We start from the raw sequence: 21,565 nt of genomic DNA, 5'->3' as shown, positions 1-21,565 counted from the left end.
CTCCAGTAAAATGGCCACGAGAGATTAACTCCAGATACATTTCCAAATTCTGAATAAATTATCTGCTGGTGGTGAAAAACGAACGGCGCCCTAAAACTCAAGGAACGCAAAAAAGGCTACAAAAAAAGAGAGTGCTTTCCTCCTCCCAAATTGCCGATTGCATAGGTTCAATTTTTCGGAACGGGATTACAATGCTTTCTACCCTCGGATTGGTTTGCCTGAGTATGACACTTCTATGATGTTGTCAGGTTGCGCGCAGACCCACGCAGCTCTATCCATACCTTTGAACTTGGCTACGTTTGGCTCCCATTCACGCGCCTCTTCACATTCTTGAGTTTGCATTGCAGGCAGCTTTCTTTTCTTGAGAAACACACAAGTGATTCAACTCGCATTGGAGCACCAGTTGCCACCGGGTGTAGTCGTGTTTTTTTAACAGAGGCATTTGTATGAACTTTTATCTTTAAACTCTGTTAATTAGCCTTCCCAATTTGGATAGGCTACGTTTTCTCTCCTGTGCCACATCTCCACACTAAAGGAGCATGAGCAGTTGGTGAGCTGAATACCAACAACTAAATCTATAGATCTTTATAACTTTGGTTGATGTTGATGCGCATTTCACCGTGCGCTATTGAGATGGCAAAACCTTTGGATCACATAAAGAGGCCCATGAACGCTTTCATGGTGTGGTCTCGCGGTCAGAGACGAAAGATGTCACTGGAGAATCCCAAAATGCACAATTCTGAAATCAGTAAAAGACTTGGCGCGGAATGGAAGTTGCTTTCCGAATCAGAGAAGCGACCATACATTGACGAAGCCAAGAGATTGCGCGCGCAACACATGAAAGATCACCCCAACTACAAGTACAGACCTCGGCGCAAACCCAAGAGCTTGCTAAAGAAGGACCGGTTCCTTTTCCCCTTTCCCTTCCTCGGGGACGCAGAACATTTGAAAGGATTTTCCACCGAGTCCATTTTGGCTTCCGCTGAGAAAGCTAGAGCCCTTTTGCCGCCGACGTCGTCACCATACTCGCTCCTTGACCCAGGTCAATTCGGCACCGGTGCTGTCCAGAGGATCTCAGAAATTCCCCACGCGCTGGCTGCCAACGGCTTGTCCTATGCGCCCTCTTTGGGATACCAGACTGGCGCGTTTGGAAGTTTGGGATGCCCCAGCCAGCACACTCACACTCACCCGTCCCCCACGAACCCGGGGTACGCCTTGCCCTGTAACTGTGGCACTTGGTCGGCGACGGGTTTACAGCCTCAGGTTGCATACATTCTTTTTCCAGGTATGGCCGGCATAGACCCGTACTCCTGTTCACCACATTCAAGTGTGTGACCACATAAAGAAAAAAGAAAAAACGCATGTGAATAAAATACATGAATGTTCACATCATAACTGTCAAAATAGTTTTGCTGTTGTCTCACATCAAGGTGAGCAATGGGCTATATCTACCACGCACGCGCAACGAGGACCGATTCTGATCATGGTAAAACTGAATATATCTATTTATTTACTGTAGATAGGTCTAAATGAATTTACATTTTCATTCTTGATTGGTTTTCCTTATTTATATGGATTTTTCGTTCTGTATTTATGTTGTATTTACTTCGTTAACTTGATGATGATATGACAATATTTTTGGGGAATATGATTTAAGTTATTTTGGCATTTAAAAAAAGGCTGTTAACAAACTTTAAATCTCAATTGTCAATATGCCTTCAAAAATCTGGATTTGTTTATTGTCAATTAAAATAGTTGTTTTTTAACAGATCAGACCATATTCCTTGGCAGCTGTTCCTAGCCAGCTACCAATAAGTCCGTTTATCAGAAGATACATAGTAAACATACCAAGTCAGATAGACACCAATGAGGTACATTTTTGTCTTATGAAATGACCACATAAATAAGACTATCAAAGTATAATTTTGCAAACGTCATCTCACATGTTCAACCAGTGGCCAGAGGAGGGCAGGATAGACCTGTGAATCAGGGTTGATTTCTAACAGAAACAGACTCTTAGTGATGTAAAATGGATGCTTTATTTTAAACTCTAATACAAAAGAATAAAGCAGTCAATCGATGCCTCTATGATTACTCATTAAACAAGTATCTGCAACATAATTGAGCAGTTTATTACAATATAATCAATTAATACCATGATGACCACTGCTACTGTGTTTTGTTAAAAGGTGATGGTTGACATGGATATGTTCATCTGCATTCAAATTCATCTAGTTGAAATTGATTTATATTCAGTTTCACATTTGACCTCCTTAATGGTTAAGGAGGATTGGGGTTGAGTTAACTGATCTCAGAACAGCGTTTGAGGTCAACTTATCTTCTAGCTTTTAGTTCGTTGATGATTTCCATTGGACCGCATTTACATTCAAATTCTGAAGCAAAGGAAGTTATTTGTTAAACCACTTATCGAATTTTAATTCCCTGCCCACCAACGACGATTAGCAAAAGCTCTCAAGATTGTGTTACCATGGTATTTTTATCAATAATGTTATTGGTCCATAATGGTCTACCAGTATTGCTTGATGAAATCCAGACTGTTTGGTTTCACTGTATAAAAACATACCCTGTACAACTTTCAGTGTGTATTCGTGTGTGTGTGTGTGTGTGTGTGTGTGTGTGTGTGTGTGTGTGTGTTTGTGTGTGTGTGTGTGTATGTGTATACGTCTGTGTGTGTGTGTGTGTGTGTGTGTGTGTGTGTGTGTGTGTGTGCGCTTGAGAGAGGCTGGCGATAAGAGAAGAATGGAAAGCCTCTCCTGCACAGTTGAACTGTTGACAAAATGATCATGTGATTAAAATGAGTTTCTGCTTGTTCTGAGTGTGAAAAGGAATGAGTCTTACTAAGCATCATATTAAAAGTATTGATGCGGTTACATCAACAAATCATCAACACTAACGTCTGGGTGCCTATACACTCTGGGACTTACCTGATGTCATTACAGGTTGCTGCTCACTCTGAATCATTCGAGTCTCACCTAAAATCACGTCTATAAATCATCTCCATCACCTATCTGTGAAGTGTGTGCCTCTTAATATGCCGTCCTGTCTATCTATCCACCTACCTGACTGTCTGTCTGTCTGTCTGTCTGTCTGTCTGCCTGTCCGTGTTCTCTTAATCCATCTCTGTCTCACTAGCTTTCTTTGTGCATGTTGGTATGTATTAGTGAGTGTGTCCCTGTCAGGGTACATAGACATTACAAATGCTCGCCATGCCGCACTATAATGGGGTTGTCTTAGCTAAAGTGATTCAGACCTCTTTATTTACTCCTGCCTAACAACGGTTGGCTCAGATGAAAGGTACCTGGTGCACCTATCTCCACTGTGCCCACATCTCTGATGAGAAACCAAACAGGAGCGTGCACGTGAGCGTGAACGTGCACATGGTCAACCGCCCACGCCACATCACACGGCGGGGCGAAACCTCAGCAACCCCACCCTACTCCACATTAGTTCCACCACCGCCCTTTCGCCTTCCCCCTCTCTCACCCTTCTACATCCCTTTCCTACACACACACACATTTCACTCACACTTCACACTCAGGAAAGTATGGCCACTGCACTCCAGACGGGTGGATTCGTCCTGGGCCTGCTCGGTGCGGCTGCCATCATCGTCGCCACGGGGATGAACAACTGGAGCGTCAAGGACCGTCAGGGGGACGTGGTGACCTCGGTGTACACCTATAAGGGCCTGTGGCAGAACTGTGAGGTGGGCACCTCAGGCTTCACTGAGTGCCGGCCCCTCTATGGCCTCCTGGGCTTCTCAGGTAAATAATGTGGAATTTATGAAACTCTTTTCCAAGTGCTTTACATTGAAGGTTTCGAAGATACTGGTTCAGGGTTCAAATTACAGATTGACTTGTATGGGGAGTTAGAGAAGAATTGGTGTGGCCATTAGTTCCTCAAAAGGTTGATCAACAATGTGTTTTCACCGAAAGTAATTACCTGTATCGCAAAATTGTGTCAAGGTTCTTATTAAATGTACCACTAAACTAGAGCAAGAGTTGTAGTTCTATTTCCACTCTGTAGTAGCCTAGTGGTCTTTTGTGTCCAAACTCACACTGGGTTGGACTTGAAACAGGGCATCACTTGAACATTTCTGACCTTGATATTGTCAAAATAATCAAGTAGATTCCTCTCATTTTAATTCTCAAGGAATGGAACATGGAACAGTTGGCCTGTATAACAACAATGGATCACGGTTTAAGAAAAAATATATACTTATTTACTTGCAGAATAGGCTCAATCATTAGCGACATTTGCAGAAAAAAAGGGAAGCTAAAAGGTTTTTTACTTATTTGACAGGGCATTTTGGAGTCTTTCTGCTTTTAAGTTTCAGACCTCTCCTCTCCCCAAATGAACTCCCGCCCGTTTCCCTGGCCTGCTCCTATCAGTATTGACTTTAGCCCCAGTGCATTATGGTTCCATAGCCAGGCTCATGTTAGGTCAACACCATTATCACAGGCAAAAAAATGACAAAGAATCAGATTCAAAATTCAAATACCAACAGAATACATTGAAGCTTGTTATTCACATTGGAACCTCTATCCCCGGTCAATTTGACTTGTAAACGCATGGGTACTAAAACAATGTGTGCCTCATACGTCAGGAATATACATAATGATTTGTGTTGTCTTCCAGGTACCTTTCAGGCAGTGAGAGCACTGATGATTGTGGGCATTGTTCTGGGTGTAATAGGGGCCATGATAGCCCTGTTCTCCCTCAAGTGCCTTAAAATGGGCAGCATGGAAGATTCCTCCAAAGCCAAGATGACCCTTACAGCGGGGGTCATGTTCATCATTGCAGGTATAGGGACGAAAAGGTTTATATTTACACATTTGAAAATGTAGCCTTTATTTAACTAGGCAAGTCAGTTAAGAACACATTTTTATTTACAATGACGGCCTACTTGCATGTTGCTTGGAGAACAGCAATTCAATCACTTATTTCTACATGTCTCTCTCTGAACGTATGTCTTTGGTGATAATGTGGAACCACCCAAGTCCTCAATCAATGAATTGTTAAAATAAACGTACAATTCCAGTTTCAGCGGCTTGCTTTTGTTACACTCTTATGGCCACTGAGCAATGAATTTCCTTCCTCTCTGTCAGGGATTTGTGCTATTGCTGGAGCTTCAATCTATGCTAACCAAATCGTGGCTAGTTTCATGATGACCACCTACAACCCCAATTATGGAGGAGGGATGGGACAGGGCATGGGGATTGGTGGTATGGGAGGAGAAGGAAATATGATGCCAAGGTAAGAGTGAACTTCATGTATCTGTATTTCCATATTTGGTCATGGTATCGCTATAGACAGGTGAGTCAGTTTCTGACTGTGCTTTTTCCTCTGTGACAGGTACACGTTTGGCCCCGCCCTATTTGTTGCCTGGATAGGAGCAGCTTTGCTCTTATTGGGCGGGATTCTGAAGTGTGTTGCCTTCAGGGGACTACAACCAGACAAGTCAACGTAGGTTATCATTTTTACATCATTTTCTAGCTATATTCAGGTAGGCCCAAAAATGAACAATGTGATGAAGGCAATATTTTGTTTACATATGTAAATGAAAGTGAATATGCAAAATTGTAATTTTCTTGCATTTGTTCCCCCAGCTACACAGGAGTTGCTTACAAAGTCCCCCAAACCCAGAACAGGCCCGTCTATGATGACCACCATGCAGAGGATGGGAAGAGAGACAACCAAAAATATGTATAATTTCTGTATCAATAAATTTGATTCTGCATTAAGAAGCATGTATTTAAATGTTGCTTCAGAATATAGTGCTCCATTTTCATATACGCTTCCTAGATTAGTTTGAAGAGTTTCAAAACATTTTACTGCATGTTATTTAAAAATGTGTATTCTGTTGTGGTTGATAGTGGGCTCCATTTTATACTGCCAGTAACTGTTTAAGTTTCATGTGGTCTTGGGTAATGTGTTATTGCTCTTTTGTCAATAAACCATTAATGTAAAGCTTTCATTTGTACAATGAAAATGCACCAAATACATTTAAAATGTTCTCCATTTCTGAAAAACATATGTTATACAATTCAAATGTCCTACCATAACATTCAGTCAGAGAACACAATACACAGAGCCCATATTTGAAAACTCTGTGGTACATACCTGGAAACTGACATTTTATTCCACTAGATGGCAAGAACGCTACACTCTTCGGCAAATCAAAACTCCCCTCCATGTTGGACCTACACTGAGTGTACAAAACATTTAACACCTGCTCCTGCCATGACAGAGTGACCAGGTGAATCCTTTATTGATGTCACTTGTTAAATCCACTTCAATCAGTGTAGATGAAGGGGAGAAGGGTTCTCAATTCTTTGAGCATGTCAATAACTGCAACGCTGCTGGGTTTATCACACTCAAGTGTTACTTGTGTGTATCAAGAATGGTCCACCACCCAAATGACATCCAGCCAACTTGACAACTGAGGGAAGCATTGGAGTCAACATGGGCCAGCATCCCTGTGGAACACTTTCGACACCTTGTAGAGTCAACACTCTGACAAATTGAGGCTGTTCTGAGGGCAAAAAAGGGCGTAACTCAATATTAGGAAGGTGTTCCTAATGTTTTGTGCACTCAGTGTATACCTGTCCCTTTTTGCTTTTAGTGAAAGTGGTAGACTCAGAAGTATGCACCACAGCACAAATGATTAAATTAAGTGTACGCACAAAGAAGACAGATACCATTAGAAATAAATACCATGAAAGACATTTTATTAATTGCAGCGTTTTCCCTCCTCCCCATACTCATTCACACACTGGGGAATCCAGTCCCTCTCCACAGCAAGACACCCAGAGAGACACACAGGGACATCAGGTCTCACATCCCAAAATGTGGTTTACTGTGAGGCCTTCATTAATGTGTGCCTTCCCAGAACATTCTCATGAGGTGAGACACTTAGATCCCCCACCCTAAGATCCCCCTGCTGACACCATTAGCAATATTTAAAAAACTATACAGGGACCACTGACAGACGGAAGGAGGAAAACAAACATTCAAAAATAAAAAGTAACAAGCACTGAAAATCTTCTTTACACTCTTTGGATAATTAATTCCAATCATTTTAAAGTTAACAGCAGGTATTTTGCATGTAAGTTTAAGTATTTTGATATCTTCACAAATCTACAAAACAGCCGTTTTACATCCTGGCACAAAATGTATTTGGGGAAAATCTACAGATAGAATTTCTTTTTTTGAAACCTGAAAATCAAACAGAGCAGTACTTCCAACACAATTAGACAATCAAATCCAAATGGTGTACAGATTTGTAGCAGGGAAAAATGTTATGACGCACTATGAATCAGTATTATATACTTCCAATTTCTCACTCAGGAATTCCTCCACGCTATCCGTGTTCCACTTCAGGATGCTGAGTTCTTCAGCGATGTTCCCGTTATCGTCCAGCAGCTTTAGTATAGGGTCTGCGCCTCTCACATACTGAAACCAACCACACAGACAAGAGGACTATCAGGACTACGGGGGCAAGCCAGTAATCCCTTTCAATTCAACATAGCCATTTCAATGGCTATAAGATGATAAAAACTCTATATACTGTGTGATATTGAGACTTTATGGTGGTGCGTGGGCTTGATGATTTTCCATACCGACAGAAGATTATGTTCCAAGACAATCTGGTTATTATAATTCCAAAGTTGTATAAAAGCTGAGAGAAACAACTTCTTTACAGCATTTGACACTTAACTAATTCATTGTACGCAACAGGCAAGATGATCTACAATTCTTTTGTACCTTAATTTGAAGACCCTTGAACATCTTCGGCTTGTCAGACCTGACAAAAGCTGTGGACAGAAAACAAGGTTAACTCATTATCGCAGCTCTAATGAATCCGTCAACGGGACAGTATTTATTTTTTCCACAAAGGTAGTAAACACAAACAGTTGGAAAACATTCCTCGGTAATCAAGTTAACGGGACCACAGTTGTGAACGCAACCGTACAGCTGTCCTAAACACAACAGTGCCACAGAGCTCCTAGGCCCTACCCCAGGGTTTCCCAACTGGATTTATTTGCCACCCCCAAGTTTTCTGAGCAAAATTATTATTTTTTGTTCAAATTTATTGTTGGATATAATTGTTTAGTTTTTTTATACCAGGAAAATCAGCTTCATGTGATTTCAAATTGGGAAAATCTGTTCCAAGTATTCCCACGCATACTAATAGAGATACGTGATCATATACACATGTTAGCAAGATTTGAAATGATTATGTTTTAGTCAAATGTTACCCGTTTGGGCTTCTTGTGGTAAATTTGCACTCTACAAATTATTGTAATTATGTTCCGGCCCTCCATCCATCCTCAAAAGAACAAAAAAATTGGCCCGTGGCTGAATCTCGTTGATGATCCCTGTTCAACCCCAACAAGCCGGCAACAATAACAGCCCCCTCAGAACAAACTGACACCAATTAGCTTTACAAGATGGGTGATCACAAAACATTACCACACAACTCACCTTGGACTTGGGTGATCACAAAACATTACCACACAACTCACCTTGGACTTGGGTGATCACAAAACATTACCACACAACTCACCTTGGACTTGGGTGATCACAAAACATTACCACACAACTCACCTTGGACTTGGGTGATCACAAAACATTACCACACAACTCACCTTGGACTTGGGTGATCACAAAACATTACCACACAACTCACCTTGGACTTGGGTGATCACAAAACATTACCACACAACTCACCTTGGACTTGGGTGATCACAAAACATTACCACACAACTCACCTTGGACTTGGGTGATCACAAAACATTACCACACAACTCACCTTGGACTTGGGTGATCACAAAACATTACCACACAACTCACCTTGGACTTGAGGGAACCTCCCCAACTTTCATCCACACACTTCCAGGATGGCCCCAGGGTAGAGCTGTGGAGGGGAAAGTACTGCATTAAGTCCTGTAGTGTGTACAAGCAGACGGTCAGGGTGCGGCGCAGGATGACCACGTTGTTCTACTGGAGGTCACCTAATTGACTAACACACAGCTCCTAAAATCCGCTCATTACTAAAACTAGCAAAACAAATCCAGGTCTCAAGGGCCACAAGGTATGCTGGTTCTCCTTACATTTTTACCAGACTTGATTATGGCGTGGTAGCCAGCAATTGCTGGCCAGTCAACGACCTTAACTGATTAATTAATTGCCAGATAAAAAGGAAAACCAGCAGGACTACGGCCATCAAGAGTTGTACACCACTGCTCTACACCAATGCAGATGTTTATCTTGACAATCCTTTGGCCAACAAAAATATGCAGTCTTAGAAAAATCCAACTTCCTTCCTGACTTTACATTTTTACACACTGATGCCCACACACAGAGAAGCTCCTGGCGGTGAATTGGCGATGATGTGATTCTGGGCAGTCTGGTTCATGAATGTGGTAGACAGGCTGTTCCTCAGGGTCATTAAACTGTGAACCTCTGCATATGCTCTGATGGAAGGCAGCTTTGTGGCTCACAGGTAATCAAAGCTCCACAACTACATTGTGGGAAAAAAGTATTTGATCCCTGATGATTTTGTACGTTTGCCCACTGACAAAGAAATGATCAGTCTATAATTTTAATGGTAGGGTTATTTGAACAGTGAGAGACAGAATAACAACAAAAAAATCCAGAAAAACGCATGTCAAAAATGTTATAAATCGATTTGCATTTTAATGAGGGAAATAAGTATTTGACCCCCTCTCAATCAGAAAGATTTCTGGCTCCCAGGTGTCTTTTATACAGGTAACGAGCTGAGATCATTGGCACACTCTTAAAGGGAGTGCCCCTAATCTCAGTTTGTTACCTGTATAAAAAGACACCTGTCCAGGAAGGAAGTTGGAGGTTGGATTTTTCTAAGACTGCAGGGGTGGCAATGATTCCTACCATGATGGCCTTTAAAAAAAGTGTTAATCAATCCCTCACACTTACAGTAAACTTTAGTTTGGCACACAATAATTTGGTCATTTTTATTATTTTCATCCTCTGAACTAACCAAGATGTCGTTCCCAGTTTCAGTGCTTTTCTAAAATGCTTGGAGTAAAAACTCATTAGAATGGGCCAAAACCCTAAAGGCCATCGCTGGCTTGCTTTACCGAGCGACAGTAATATTAGCCTGCAGAGAGGCAGCAGGGCCAGAGGTGCAGCTGAAGGAGCATTTCTGGACACACACAGAGAAATGGTTGACAAAATGTCCTCCATGCTCATCGAGACTCACATTAAACTATAAAAAGTCATTTTTACAAATGTTTCATTATGCAGCAGAATGTCAAGCGTGAATAGAACATTCTACAGTCAGACAAATGACTGCGCTTATTGAAGTGAAGGCATTAGCGCGAGCGCCCTCTCCCAGGTCTCCTAAGGGTTAAGAAGAGGGGCAGGAACCGCCGCCTTACAGTACATGTGGTCCTTTGTGGCACAGTTGGTAAGAGTGGGGCACTCTTGAGAGATCCCAAAGGCAATTCCACGGTAACGGAATTGCGCCAAGACTCAGATATTTCACTTAACATGTATGCAAAACAAAAACTATTGGATTTCAAAGTTTAATAAACCATAGAACTCTATGCACAAGGACTACATAACAATGTACACTGAACATTTTACAAAAACACATTTACTGGAAGAAGTGTGCAGTTTGGTAACAGAATTTTGATATAACATGACACATCGACCAAATCTATTTTGGTTATTGAACAACAGAAAGTGAAGTGGATTTACACCCGGTAACAGAATTTCATCATGTGTGTCTGATCTGTACTACACAGAAATGCATGGATATGATATCCACGACTGGCGACTTGCCGGCACTGAGGTCCAGCGTGACGACTCAATCACGATTTATGACATTGTTTGGATGGCTGACCATCTGCGGGCTATCAAGGTCAAACACACCTTAACTGTGGCTTTCTCCGGGTAGGGGCGTTCCCACAGAACCCTGGGAGGACGGACACCGTTGGAGGTGTGAAGACAGATGAAAATGTGAAATCGACTAAATGAATGTTACTGTGTGAATTAAATTGCCATGTTTCAAGAGTTCATAAAGAGCTATGAATTTTGATACGTTCTATTGTACTGTAAGTAGGGTTGAGCGGTATCCAGATTTTTATATCATCATACTGTCCTTCACGCTATTACCGGCTTAGTGCCAAAAAAACACAAAAAAGCCCATTCAGCGTCTATTACCAGAATGCTAACAAAATTAGCACAAGTAATAGCAAATTTCCCCGAGGCTGCTAGCTAAATATGCTAATGAGCAGCAAACAAAAATAAACAAATTGCAAAGAAAGACAATCCCGCTCATTAAGTTATAGCCTACATATATAGGTAGGAGCTACGGAACGTCATTTTTGGTCCGTTTGGACGTTTACAAGCGAATGTGAACGAGAGACATTGTGCAAATGAACAAAGTTGACTCGTGCTTGTCTGAAGGAAGAACAGTACTGGTTCTCCAGCAGCATGTCTACATGCTGTGTCTGTGTGGAATCTGGAGACGCTAGGGCAACTGGTGTGCCTGCTCTGCTTGGAGAAGAGGGGGGAGGAGCAGACAGGCCAAGACCGGAGAGGAGAAAGAAACACAAGGAAATGAAGATAGCAGTGGAAGCTGTACAAATAACTCTCCAAAGGCCTTTGACTTCTCAAACAGGCAGAAAGCTAACACAATATGATGGCCCCTCACCTTATTAATTGAGCCACTTACTTAGATAGCAAGTTAAACTAGGGGTCTGTTAACACATAATTTGCCTGTTAACCTGTTGGGGCTAGGGGGCAGTATTTGCACGGCCGGATAAAAAACGTACCCGATTTAATCTGGTTACTACTCCTGCCCAGTAACTAGAATATGCATATAATTGTTTGATTTGGATAGAAAACACCCTAAAGTTTCTAAAAAACTGTTTGAATGGTGTCTGTGAGTATAACAGAACTCATTTGGCAGGCCAAAACCTTCGTCAGAATGCACTCCCAGGACTTCTACTTCAATAACAAATGTTGGTTTGGTTCCAAATAATCCATAGTTATATCCAAATAGCGGCGTTTTGTTTGTGCATTCAAGACACTATCCGAAAGGGTAAATAAGGGTGACACGCCCGACGCGTTTCGTGACAAAAAAAAATTCTAAATATTCCATTACCGTACTTCGAAGCATGTCAACCGCTGTTTAAAATCAATTTTTATGCAATTTTTCTCGTAAAAAAGCGATAATATTCCGACCGGGAGTCGTTGTTTTCGTTCAAAGAGAGAGAAAGTAAACATGGTGTCGGCTCGTGCACGCGCCTCCAGTCTCATTGTCCTCAGATCGACCACTTACAAAATGCGCTAATGTTTTTCAGCCAGGGCCTGCAAAGCCACCATTCATATTTCTGGCGCCTTCTGAGAGCCTATGGGAGCGTTAGAAAATGTCACGTCATGCCAGAGATCCCCTGTTTTGGTTAGAGATGATCAAGAAGGCCATGAAATGGTCAGAGAGAGCGCTTCCTGTTTGGAATCTTCTCAGGTTTTGGCCTGCCAAATGAGTTCTGTTATACTCACAGACACCATTCAAACAGTTTTAGAAACTTTAGGATGTTTTCTATCCAAATCAAACAATTATATGCATATTCTAGTTATCCGGCCGTGCAAATACTGCCCCCTATCCCCAACAGGTTAACATTACACGCCAATGTAAAATGTTTTTTTTGGATATAAATATGAACTTTATCGACCAGAACATATATGTATTGTGTAACATGAAGTCCTATGAGTGCCATCTGATGAAGATCATAAAAGGTTAGTGATTAACTTTAGCTGTATTTGTGGTTTTTGTGACGCCTCTCCTTGCTTGGAAAATGACTGTGGTTTTTCTTGTCTCGGCGCTGTCCTAACATAATCTAATGTTATGCTTTCGCCGTAAAGCCTTTTTGAAATCGGACAATGTGGATGGATTAACGAGAAGTGTATCTTTAAAATGGGATATAATAGTTGTATGTTTGAGAAATTTGAATTAGGAGATTTTTGTTGTTTTGAATTTGCCGCCCTGCTATTTCACTGGCTGTTGAATAGTGTGTACCGCGGGTGGACGCTTGCGTCCCACATACCCCAGAGAGGTTAAACGCTAGGCTACCTGCCTACATCCTACAAATATGTATGGAAAAACCTGTGGCTATTTCCAAATACCCCAGTATACAGTATACCGCCCAAGCCTAACTAAGTGCTATGGATTTTTTGTTACAGGAAAACTTATTTTGTTCGTTGGATGGCGTCTACTTCAAAGAGGGAGAGACACAGGAGTGCACACCTCATTTAAAATGGAGTTGATTAGAATCTGAGTGTTTTCCTGTCTACTGTTTTAACGAGCAAAGTGTAAAACCACGTTAAGTCTTAGCCTATTGGTGATAGTAATTTACTCTGTTAGTCTAAAGTATATCATGCATCACTGGAATTGTTTGAGTGTTAATTCTTTGACTAATCTATTAGTTTAATTCATGAAATGCATTCCTTGTTTTACAGAGTAATTATTTGACTATAGACTTATACTTGAGTAGACCTATTGGTAGTTAACACGATACACATAGCACATTCTTGGGTACCACCTTGATATCGCTGATCTGCTTGCCTCAAATTAATTCTAGAACATTGGTTGCCAGGATTATCCATTGGTATGTAGTCTCTCAATAATTGCATAACGGTGCAAGTTAGACATGTTCATTATAGTCATACTGAGAGGTGATGCAAGGCTCGCTGTCTTCACTAGACTCCTCCAGAGACGTACAGGGCCTGTTGCATTTATTCACATAATATTGAAGTCAGATTGATAAATGTAATTTCTATGTTTGTGTAATTTCCATCCACTAATGGACATTGCATACCTATGCAATATCCTGCCTTGCATATTTGGGTATTATTCTACACACTGGATATTATTTTAATGAGCTCTGCCCCCAAATGAGACCTAATTTGGTTGGTCCAGACCGGACCAAATGTGAACCAATCATAAAAGTGTCTTTCACAAGTTTGGATATCAAAGCACAGCACAGTAGAGTGCAGTGGGTGTCATTTGTCACGATCCTATGAACTTCTCACATTGATGCTCATGGGTCCTTCTACATGGAAATGACCACACACTATAAATGTAAGCACTCACACTAAGTCACTTTGGTAAAAGCGTATGCTAAGTGGCATATTAGGATATATTACAGGACGGAGGTAATAATCAACATGTGGAATGAGCTGCTGCTCACACTTCTCTCTGTAGGCTTACTCTCCTAGGTAGTGTTGCTAGGATACCACAGCACTGGGGTGGCATGGGGGGCTGCTTAGTTTAATCAAGCAGAAATGACAGTTCTGTACTCCACCACTTCAGCCAACTTTGAATCTATTTGAGTAGTTGAACACATGTTAAGTAGGGATGGGACGATACAAGTATTGCAGTATGTTTTTGATGGATGTATTTTTTTATATTATTTTATTAATTTTTTTTTTTACACGAAGCAGACTTTAAAAACATGCTGTATGTAAAATAGTGTGTGCTATACAGTAGCTTGGAAAATAAATAAATGTGACTCTGGACGACAACATAATGATGTTTGTTTCCAACATTAGGGCTGTTTTCCTAATGAAGTTAAAGCCGCTTGGTGTTTTGTTTCCTTGCCACGATACTAATGAGTATCGCGATACTGGTATCGTCAGGGCTCTAATGTTAAGGATAGTGTGGAATGGGTACAATGGGGTGGTTATTTTATTTGACCTTTAACTACGCAATTCAGTTAAGAACAAATTCTTATTTTACAATGACAGCCTACCCCAGCCAAACCCTTCCATAACACGGACAACGCTGGGCCAATTGTGCTCCGCCCTATGGGACTCCCGATCACGGCCGCTGGTGATACAGCCCGGGATCAAACCAGGGTCTGTAGTGACGCCTCTAGCACTGAGATGCAGTGCCTTAGACTGCTAATAACACTAATAACATCTACACCTAATAACACCCAAAACACTAACAACATCTAACACTAACAACATCTAACATCTAATAACACACTAACATCTAATAACACACTAACACCTAATAACACACTAACATCTAATAACACACTAACATCTAATAACACACTAACATCTAATAACACACTAACATCTAATAACACACTAACAACATCTAACACTAACAACATCTAACACTAACAACATCTAACACTAACAACATCTAACACTAACAACATCTAATAACACACTAACAACATCTAATAACACACTAACAACATCTAATAACACACTAACAACATCTAACACTAACAACATCTAATAACACACTAACATCTAACACACTAACATCTAATAACACACTAACATCTAACAACACACTAACATCTAACAACACACTAACATCTAACAACACACTAACATCTAACAACACACTAACATCTAACACACTAATATCTAACAACACACTAATATCTAATAACACACTAATATCTAACACACTAATATCTAATAACACACTAATATCTAATAACACACTAATATCTAATAACACACTAATATCTAATAACACACTAATATCTAATAACACACTAATATCTAATAACACACTAATATCTAACACACTAACATCTAACACACTAACATCTAACACACTAACATCTAACACACTAACATCTAACACACTAATATCTAATAACATCTATAGCACTAACACCATCTACTAACAATAACACCAAAAACACCCATAACACCTATATCTAATAACAACTAATATCTAATAACATCTATAGCACTAACACCATCTACTAACAATAACACCAAAAACACCCATAACACTAACACCCAATAACACCTATATCTAATAACAACTAATATCTAATAACGAATAATACCCACTTAACACAGCCATGAGAAGGGCTGAGCAACATGGACAAAAATCAATATCTATAAGACTCAAACTTTTGCTCTGGTGTAGAGCCTGAACTTACCAGAAGATACCTACCTTACCGTTACGCTTGTTTACACTGAGATGCACTTAGGCTGGAACGTAAACATGGTTACATTAAGACAGTGTGGAGCCGGAGTGAGAAATAGATCGGAAAACGTACCTCAATGCAGGGATGGTTATATGCCACTGTGCTCTAAATTTGACCTTTATCCACATTGCTCTATCGAGAAGATTGGAATACTGCTACTTTTTCCTGAAAAATGCCTTTTTCGTCCACATGCTAGCTAGCAGTAGCCATTATAGAATGGCACATTACGTTGAACAACAAAGGAACTGATTGGCTGACACTGCCATTCCACAATGCCAGTGGTGGCTACTGCTAGCAGCATTGAGCTACGTTTTCTGACCCATGATTGCGTTCCGCGTAACGGTAGGGTCAGTATCTTCTTGCAAAGCCTGAACATGAGAATAGTTCATGTTTGTTTGGCCACAGAGGGTAAATGCACATGGTACCATGGAATCATATTCTGACATAGCTGATCACATGACTTGCATGTGTGACGGAGTCGATCCTTGCTCATACAGCTCACTACATCCTCTCCTCACCTCATCTGCACTGGTCTGAGAAGAACTGACCGGGTGAAAGTCAGCCTATTGATGAGCTTCCTGCACATTATTTTCACCAGGCAAGTCTTTCTAATCAGTGCAGATGGATGGACTGAGACAACGAGGATAATTGATATTAGAGGTCGACCGATTAAATTAGTCAATGCGGTGCCTGTTAATTTATCATTGAATCACAGCCTACTTCGCCAAACGGGTGATGATTTAACAAGCGCATTCGCAAAAAAAGCACTGTCTTTGCGCTAATCATTGCCTTTCTTCAAATCAATACACAAGTATATTTTTTTAAACCTGCATATTTAGTTAAAATTCATGTTAGCAGGCAATATTAACTAGGGAACTTGTTCACTTCTCTTGCGTTCAGTGCAAGCAGAGTCAGGGTATATGCAGCAGTTTGGGCCACCTGGCTCGTTGCGAACTGTGTGAAGACCATTTCTTCCTAACAAAGATCGTTATTAATTTGCCAGAATTTTACATAATTATGACATAACATTGAAGGTTGTGCAATGTAACAGCAATATTTAGACTTATGGATGCCACCCGTTAGATAAAATAGGGAACGGGTCCGTATTTCACTGAAAGAATAAACGTTTTGTTTTCGAAATGATAGTTTCCGGATTTGACCATATTAAATGACCTAAGGCTCTTATTTGTGTGTTTATATTATAATTAAGACTATGAATTGATATTTGATAGAGCTGTCTGACTGAGTGGTGGTAGGCAGCAGCAGGCTAGTAAGCATTCATTCAAACAGCACTTTTCTCCGTTTGCCAGCAGCTCTTCTCAATGCTTGAAGCACAGCACTGTTTATGACTTCAAGCCTATCAACTCCCGAGATTAGGCTGGCAATACTATAGTGCCTATAAGAACATCCAATAGTCAAAGGTATATGAAATACAAATGGTATAGAGAGAAATAGTCCTATAATAACTACAACCTAAAACTTCTTAACTGGGAATATTGAAGACGCATGTTAAAAGGAACCACCAGCTTTCATATGTTCTCATGTTCTGAGCAAGGAACTTAAACATGAGCTTTTTTACATGGCACATATTGCACTTTTACTTTCTTCTCCAACACTGTGTTTTTACATTAATTAAAACAAATTGAACATGTTTCATTATTTATTTGAGGCTAAATAGATTTTTATGCATTATATTAAGTTAAAATAAAAGCGTTCATTCAGTATTGTTGTAATTGTCATTATTACAAATATATAAACAAAACAATTTGGCCGATTAATCAGAAACAGCTTTTTTTGGTCCTCCAATAATCGGTATCGGCGTTAAAAATCATAATCGGTCGACCTCTAATTGATACACCCGTTATAGATACTCTAAATGCGGTCAAACGTCTTACCTTCCTGGACTCCATCTGGGCCTCCTGCTGGCAGCACTGTCTACAGACAGGCTGGATCTGGCCCAGGCTGAACTCTCCCAGCAGGTCACAGGAGCTGCACAGGAGGTTGCTGGAGAAGCCCAGCTCCCTGCATGCCTCTGAGGACAGGTCGGCTCCATAGGCCGAAAGCTGAGCAGGAAAGAACGCAGCGACATTAGATTGGTTGTCACTTAATGTTTCCAGGGGCCACCCGAGTGGCACAGCAGTCTAAAGCTCTGCATCACAGTACTAGAGGTGTTACTATAGACCCGGATTCGATCCCGGGCTGTATCACAACCAGCCGTGATCTGGAGTCCCTTAGGGTGGTGCACAATTTGCCAAGTGTCGTCCGGGTTAGGGGAGGGTTTGGCCAGGGGGGCTTAACTTGGCTCATCGTGCTCTAGCGACTCCTTGTGGTGGGCCGGGCGCCTGCAAGCTGACTGCAGTCGTCAGTTGAACGGTGTTTCCTCCGACACATTGGTGCGGCTGCCTTCCGGGTTAAGCGGGCGGGTGTTAAGAAGCGAGGTTTGGCGGGTCATGTTTCGGAGGACGCACGACTCGAGCTTCGCATTAATGTGGGGTGGTGGTAACCTGTATCTTTATTGACCTTTATTTTATTGCTTGCACTGTCTATGCACACTAACAGGGCCCTAAACACTCACTCCATAATCTGCTTAGTCACACATAATATGCACACACACATATATATATATATATATATAAATAAATAAATAAATAAATAAATATATATATAAATAAATATATATATAAATAAATAAATATATATACACACACACACACACACACACACACACACTGCTACTACTACTCTTATATCCTGTTGCCTAGTCACCTTACCCCTATACATATCCCTGCACATTGTAAAAATTGTACTGGAACTGAGCAGTTGAAGTTAGAAGTTTACATACACCTTATCCAAATACATTTAAACTCAGTTTCACAATTCCTGACATTTAATCCCAGTAAAAATTCCCTGTCTTAGGTCAGTTAGGATCACCACTTTATTTTAAGAATGTGAAATGTCAGAATAATAGTAGAGAGAGTGATTTATTTCAGCTTTTATTTCTTTCATCACATTCCCAGTGGGTCAGAAGTTTACATACACTCAACTAGTATTTGGTAGCATTGCCTTTAAATTGTTTAGCTTGGGTCAAACGTTTCGGGTAGCCTCCCACAAGCTTCCCACAATAAGTTGGGTGAATTTTGGCCTATTCCTCCTGACAGAGCTGGTGTAACTGAGTCAGGTTTGTAGGCCTCCTTGCTTGCACACGCTTTTTCAGTTCTGCCCACAAATTTCTATAGGCTTGAGGTCAGGGATGTGATGGCCACTCCAGTACCTTGACTTTGTTGTCCTTAAGCCATTTTGCCACAACTTTGGAAGTATGCTTGGGATCATTGTCCATTTTTGAAGACCCCTTTGCAACCAAGCTTTAACTTCCTGACTGATGTCTTGAGATGTTGCTTCAATATATCCACATCATTTTCCTCCCTCATGATGCCCTCTATTTTGTTTAGTGCACCAGTCCCTCCTGCAGCAAAGCACCCCCACAACATGATGCTGCCACCCATGTGCTTCACGGTTGGGATGGTGTTCTTCGGCTTGCAAGCCCCCCCCCCCTTTTTTCTCCAAACATAACGATGGTCATTATGGCCAAACAGTTTTATTTTTGTTTTATCAGACCAGAGGACATTTCTCCAAAAAGTACGATCTTTGTCTCCATGTACAGTTGCAAACCGTAGTCTGGCTTTTTTAATGGAGGTTTTGGAGCAGTGGCTTCTTCCTTGCTGAGCGGCCTTTCAGGTTATGTCGATATCGGACTCGTTTTACTGTGGATATAGATAATTTTGTACCCGTTTCCTCCAGCATCTTCACAAGGTCCTTTGCTGTTGTTCTGGGATTGATTTGCACTTTTCGCACCAAAGTACGTTCATCTCTAGGAGACAGAACGAGTTTCCTTCCTGAGCGGTATGACAGCTGCATGGTCCCATGGTGTTCATACTTGCGTACTATTGTTTGTACAGATGAACGTGGTACCTTCAGGCGTTTGGAAATTGCTCCCAAGGATGAACCAGACTTTTGGAGGTTTACAATTCCTTTTTCTGAGATCTTGGCTGATTTCTTTTGATTTTCCCATGATGTCAAGCAAATAGGCACTGAGTTTGAAGGTAGGCCTTGAAATACATCAACAGGTACACCTCCAATTGACTCAAATGATGTCAATTAGCCTATCAGAAGCTTCTAAAGCCATGACATAATTTTCTAGAATTTTCCAAGCTGTTTAAAGGCACAGTCAACTTAGTGTATGTAAACTTCTGACCCACTGGAATTGTGATAGTGAATTATAAGTGAAATAATCTGTCTGTAAACAAATTGTTAGAAAATGACTTGTGTCATGCATAAAGTAGATGTCCTAACCGACTTGCCAAAACTATAGTTGGTTAACAAGAAATGTGTGAAGTGGTTGAAAAACGAGTTAATGACTCCAACCTGTGTATGTAAACTTCCAACTTCAACTGTATATAGTATGCTTACTTAGTGTTCTTCACATTATTTTAATTTATCGCGTTTTTTTCCTAGTATTACATTATTGATTATTGCATTGTTGGTTTTTAAATTAGCAAGAACGTGATTTCACTGTAGCTGTGCATTGACTAGAAAATAAAGTTGTAAGTTGAAACAATTAAATAAGTTGTATATAAACACAAGATGTGTTTATATATCATTGAGTGGTGAACATGTAACCATTTTTAATACTTCATTTATCGTCATACACTCATGTTCAAATACTAGAACAATCGGGGCTGGTAAAATGTTCTCCCCGGTATGAACAACCGCAGCCGCTGTCTCGCCGTGATTGGCTCTTTGCTTTGTCACTTCAGTCAACGCGAGCAGTTTCCGTTTGTTTGAAGCACAGTATGAGTGGTAAAGTTTAAGATTTATTTACAAGGTAATTAAATATCAGTTTTACCAAAGGTGGCTAGCTGGCTTGTTAACTATCGTTAAAACTTTGTAAACCGGTGCAATTGTTTTAAGCCACGTCATTCGGTTTAATACCGGTTGCGAATGTCGCAGCAAAGAAGTGGTTATAAATCCAGTGTTGCAAAAGAAAACCTGCCATCCGATACAAGCTGAGCAATAGGCAACAAAGCAGCAAATGCATACATGTGGCTTAGCTTATTTTTTTTTAATAAACCTACCGTTTGTATGAGAGAAAGAAGCCACAGAATATACACCTCACCCGACATTTTGGCGATTGCTTTGTTACGGAAGGAAACCGAGGACCCCTTAAAAAGTAGGAAGTAGAAGCTACTGGCAAGTGCCTAATGTCCTGTAAATTGTAATATACACGTTGTTTAGTGATTATCTTTATATTCAACAAAACGAGATCATATATTCGCAAAAATAATATCTGGTTATTTATGTTATTTGTCTAAAACTTAGGATCTGTAATTTGTATTCCTCTTTTCAGATGGCAAACAGAAGGGCACCTTTAACTTCTCTTCTTTTATCGGTCACTCACAGTTACATTTCATTCGGATGTGGACAGTGCCCCCCGTGGCCAAATTCAAGAACTGTTTAAAATGTGTCCA

The 21,565-nt window shown here is 40.7% G+C and overlaps 2 protein-coding genes and 1 pseudogene across 2 annotated transcripts; 2 read left to right on the top strand and 1 right to left on the bottom strand.

The window, feature by feature from the left end:
• Positions 1–244: 244 nt before the first annotated feature.
• Positions 245–1,984, top strand: LOC115170011 (transcription factor Sox-14-like). The gene has a single exon (XM_029726203.1). It carries the CDS (start codon positions 601–603, stop codon positions 1,333–1,335), a length of 735 nt encoding a protein of 244 aa, XP_029582063.1. The 5' UTR covers positions 245–600; the 3' UTR covers positions 1,336–1,984.
• Positions 1,985–3,423: 1,439 nt separating this feature from the next.
• Positions 3,424–5,989, top strand: cldn18 (claudin 18). The gene is made up of 5 exons (XM_029726202.1): positions 3,424–3,782; positions 4,657–4,821; positions 5,127–5,274; positions 5,374–5,484; positions 5,628–5,989. Exons 1-5 carry the CDS (start codon positions 3,566–3,568, stop codon positions 5,728–5,730), a joined length of 744 nt encoding a protein of 247 aa, XP_029582062.1. The 5' UTR covers positions 3,424–3,565; the 3' UTR covers positions 5,731–5,989.
• A 739-nt stretch (positions 5,990–6,728) lies between these two features.
• LOC115170009 (selenoprotein F-like) lies at positions 6,729–21,276 on the bottom strand (annotated as a pseudogene).
• Between the last annotated feature and the right edge of the window lie 289 nt (positions 21,277–21,565).

Source organism: Salmo trutta, chromosome 31 (assembly GCF_901001165.1).
Source record: "Salmo trutta chromosome 31, fSalTru1.1, whole genome shotgun sequence".
NCBI lineage: Eukaryota > Metazoa > Chordata > Actinopteri > Salmoniformes > Salmonidae > Salmo > Salmo trutta.
Note: the sequence above shows the minus strand (reverse complement) of the source record. Positions and strands in the feature narration are given on the sequence as shown.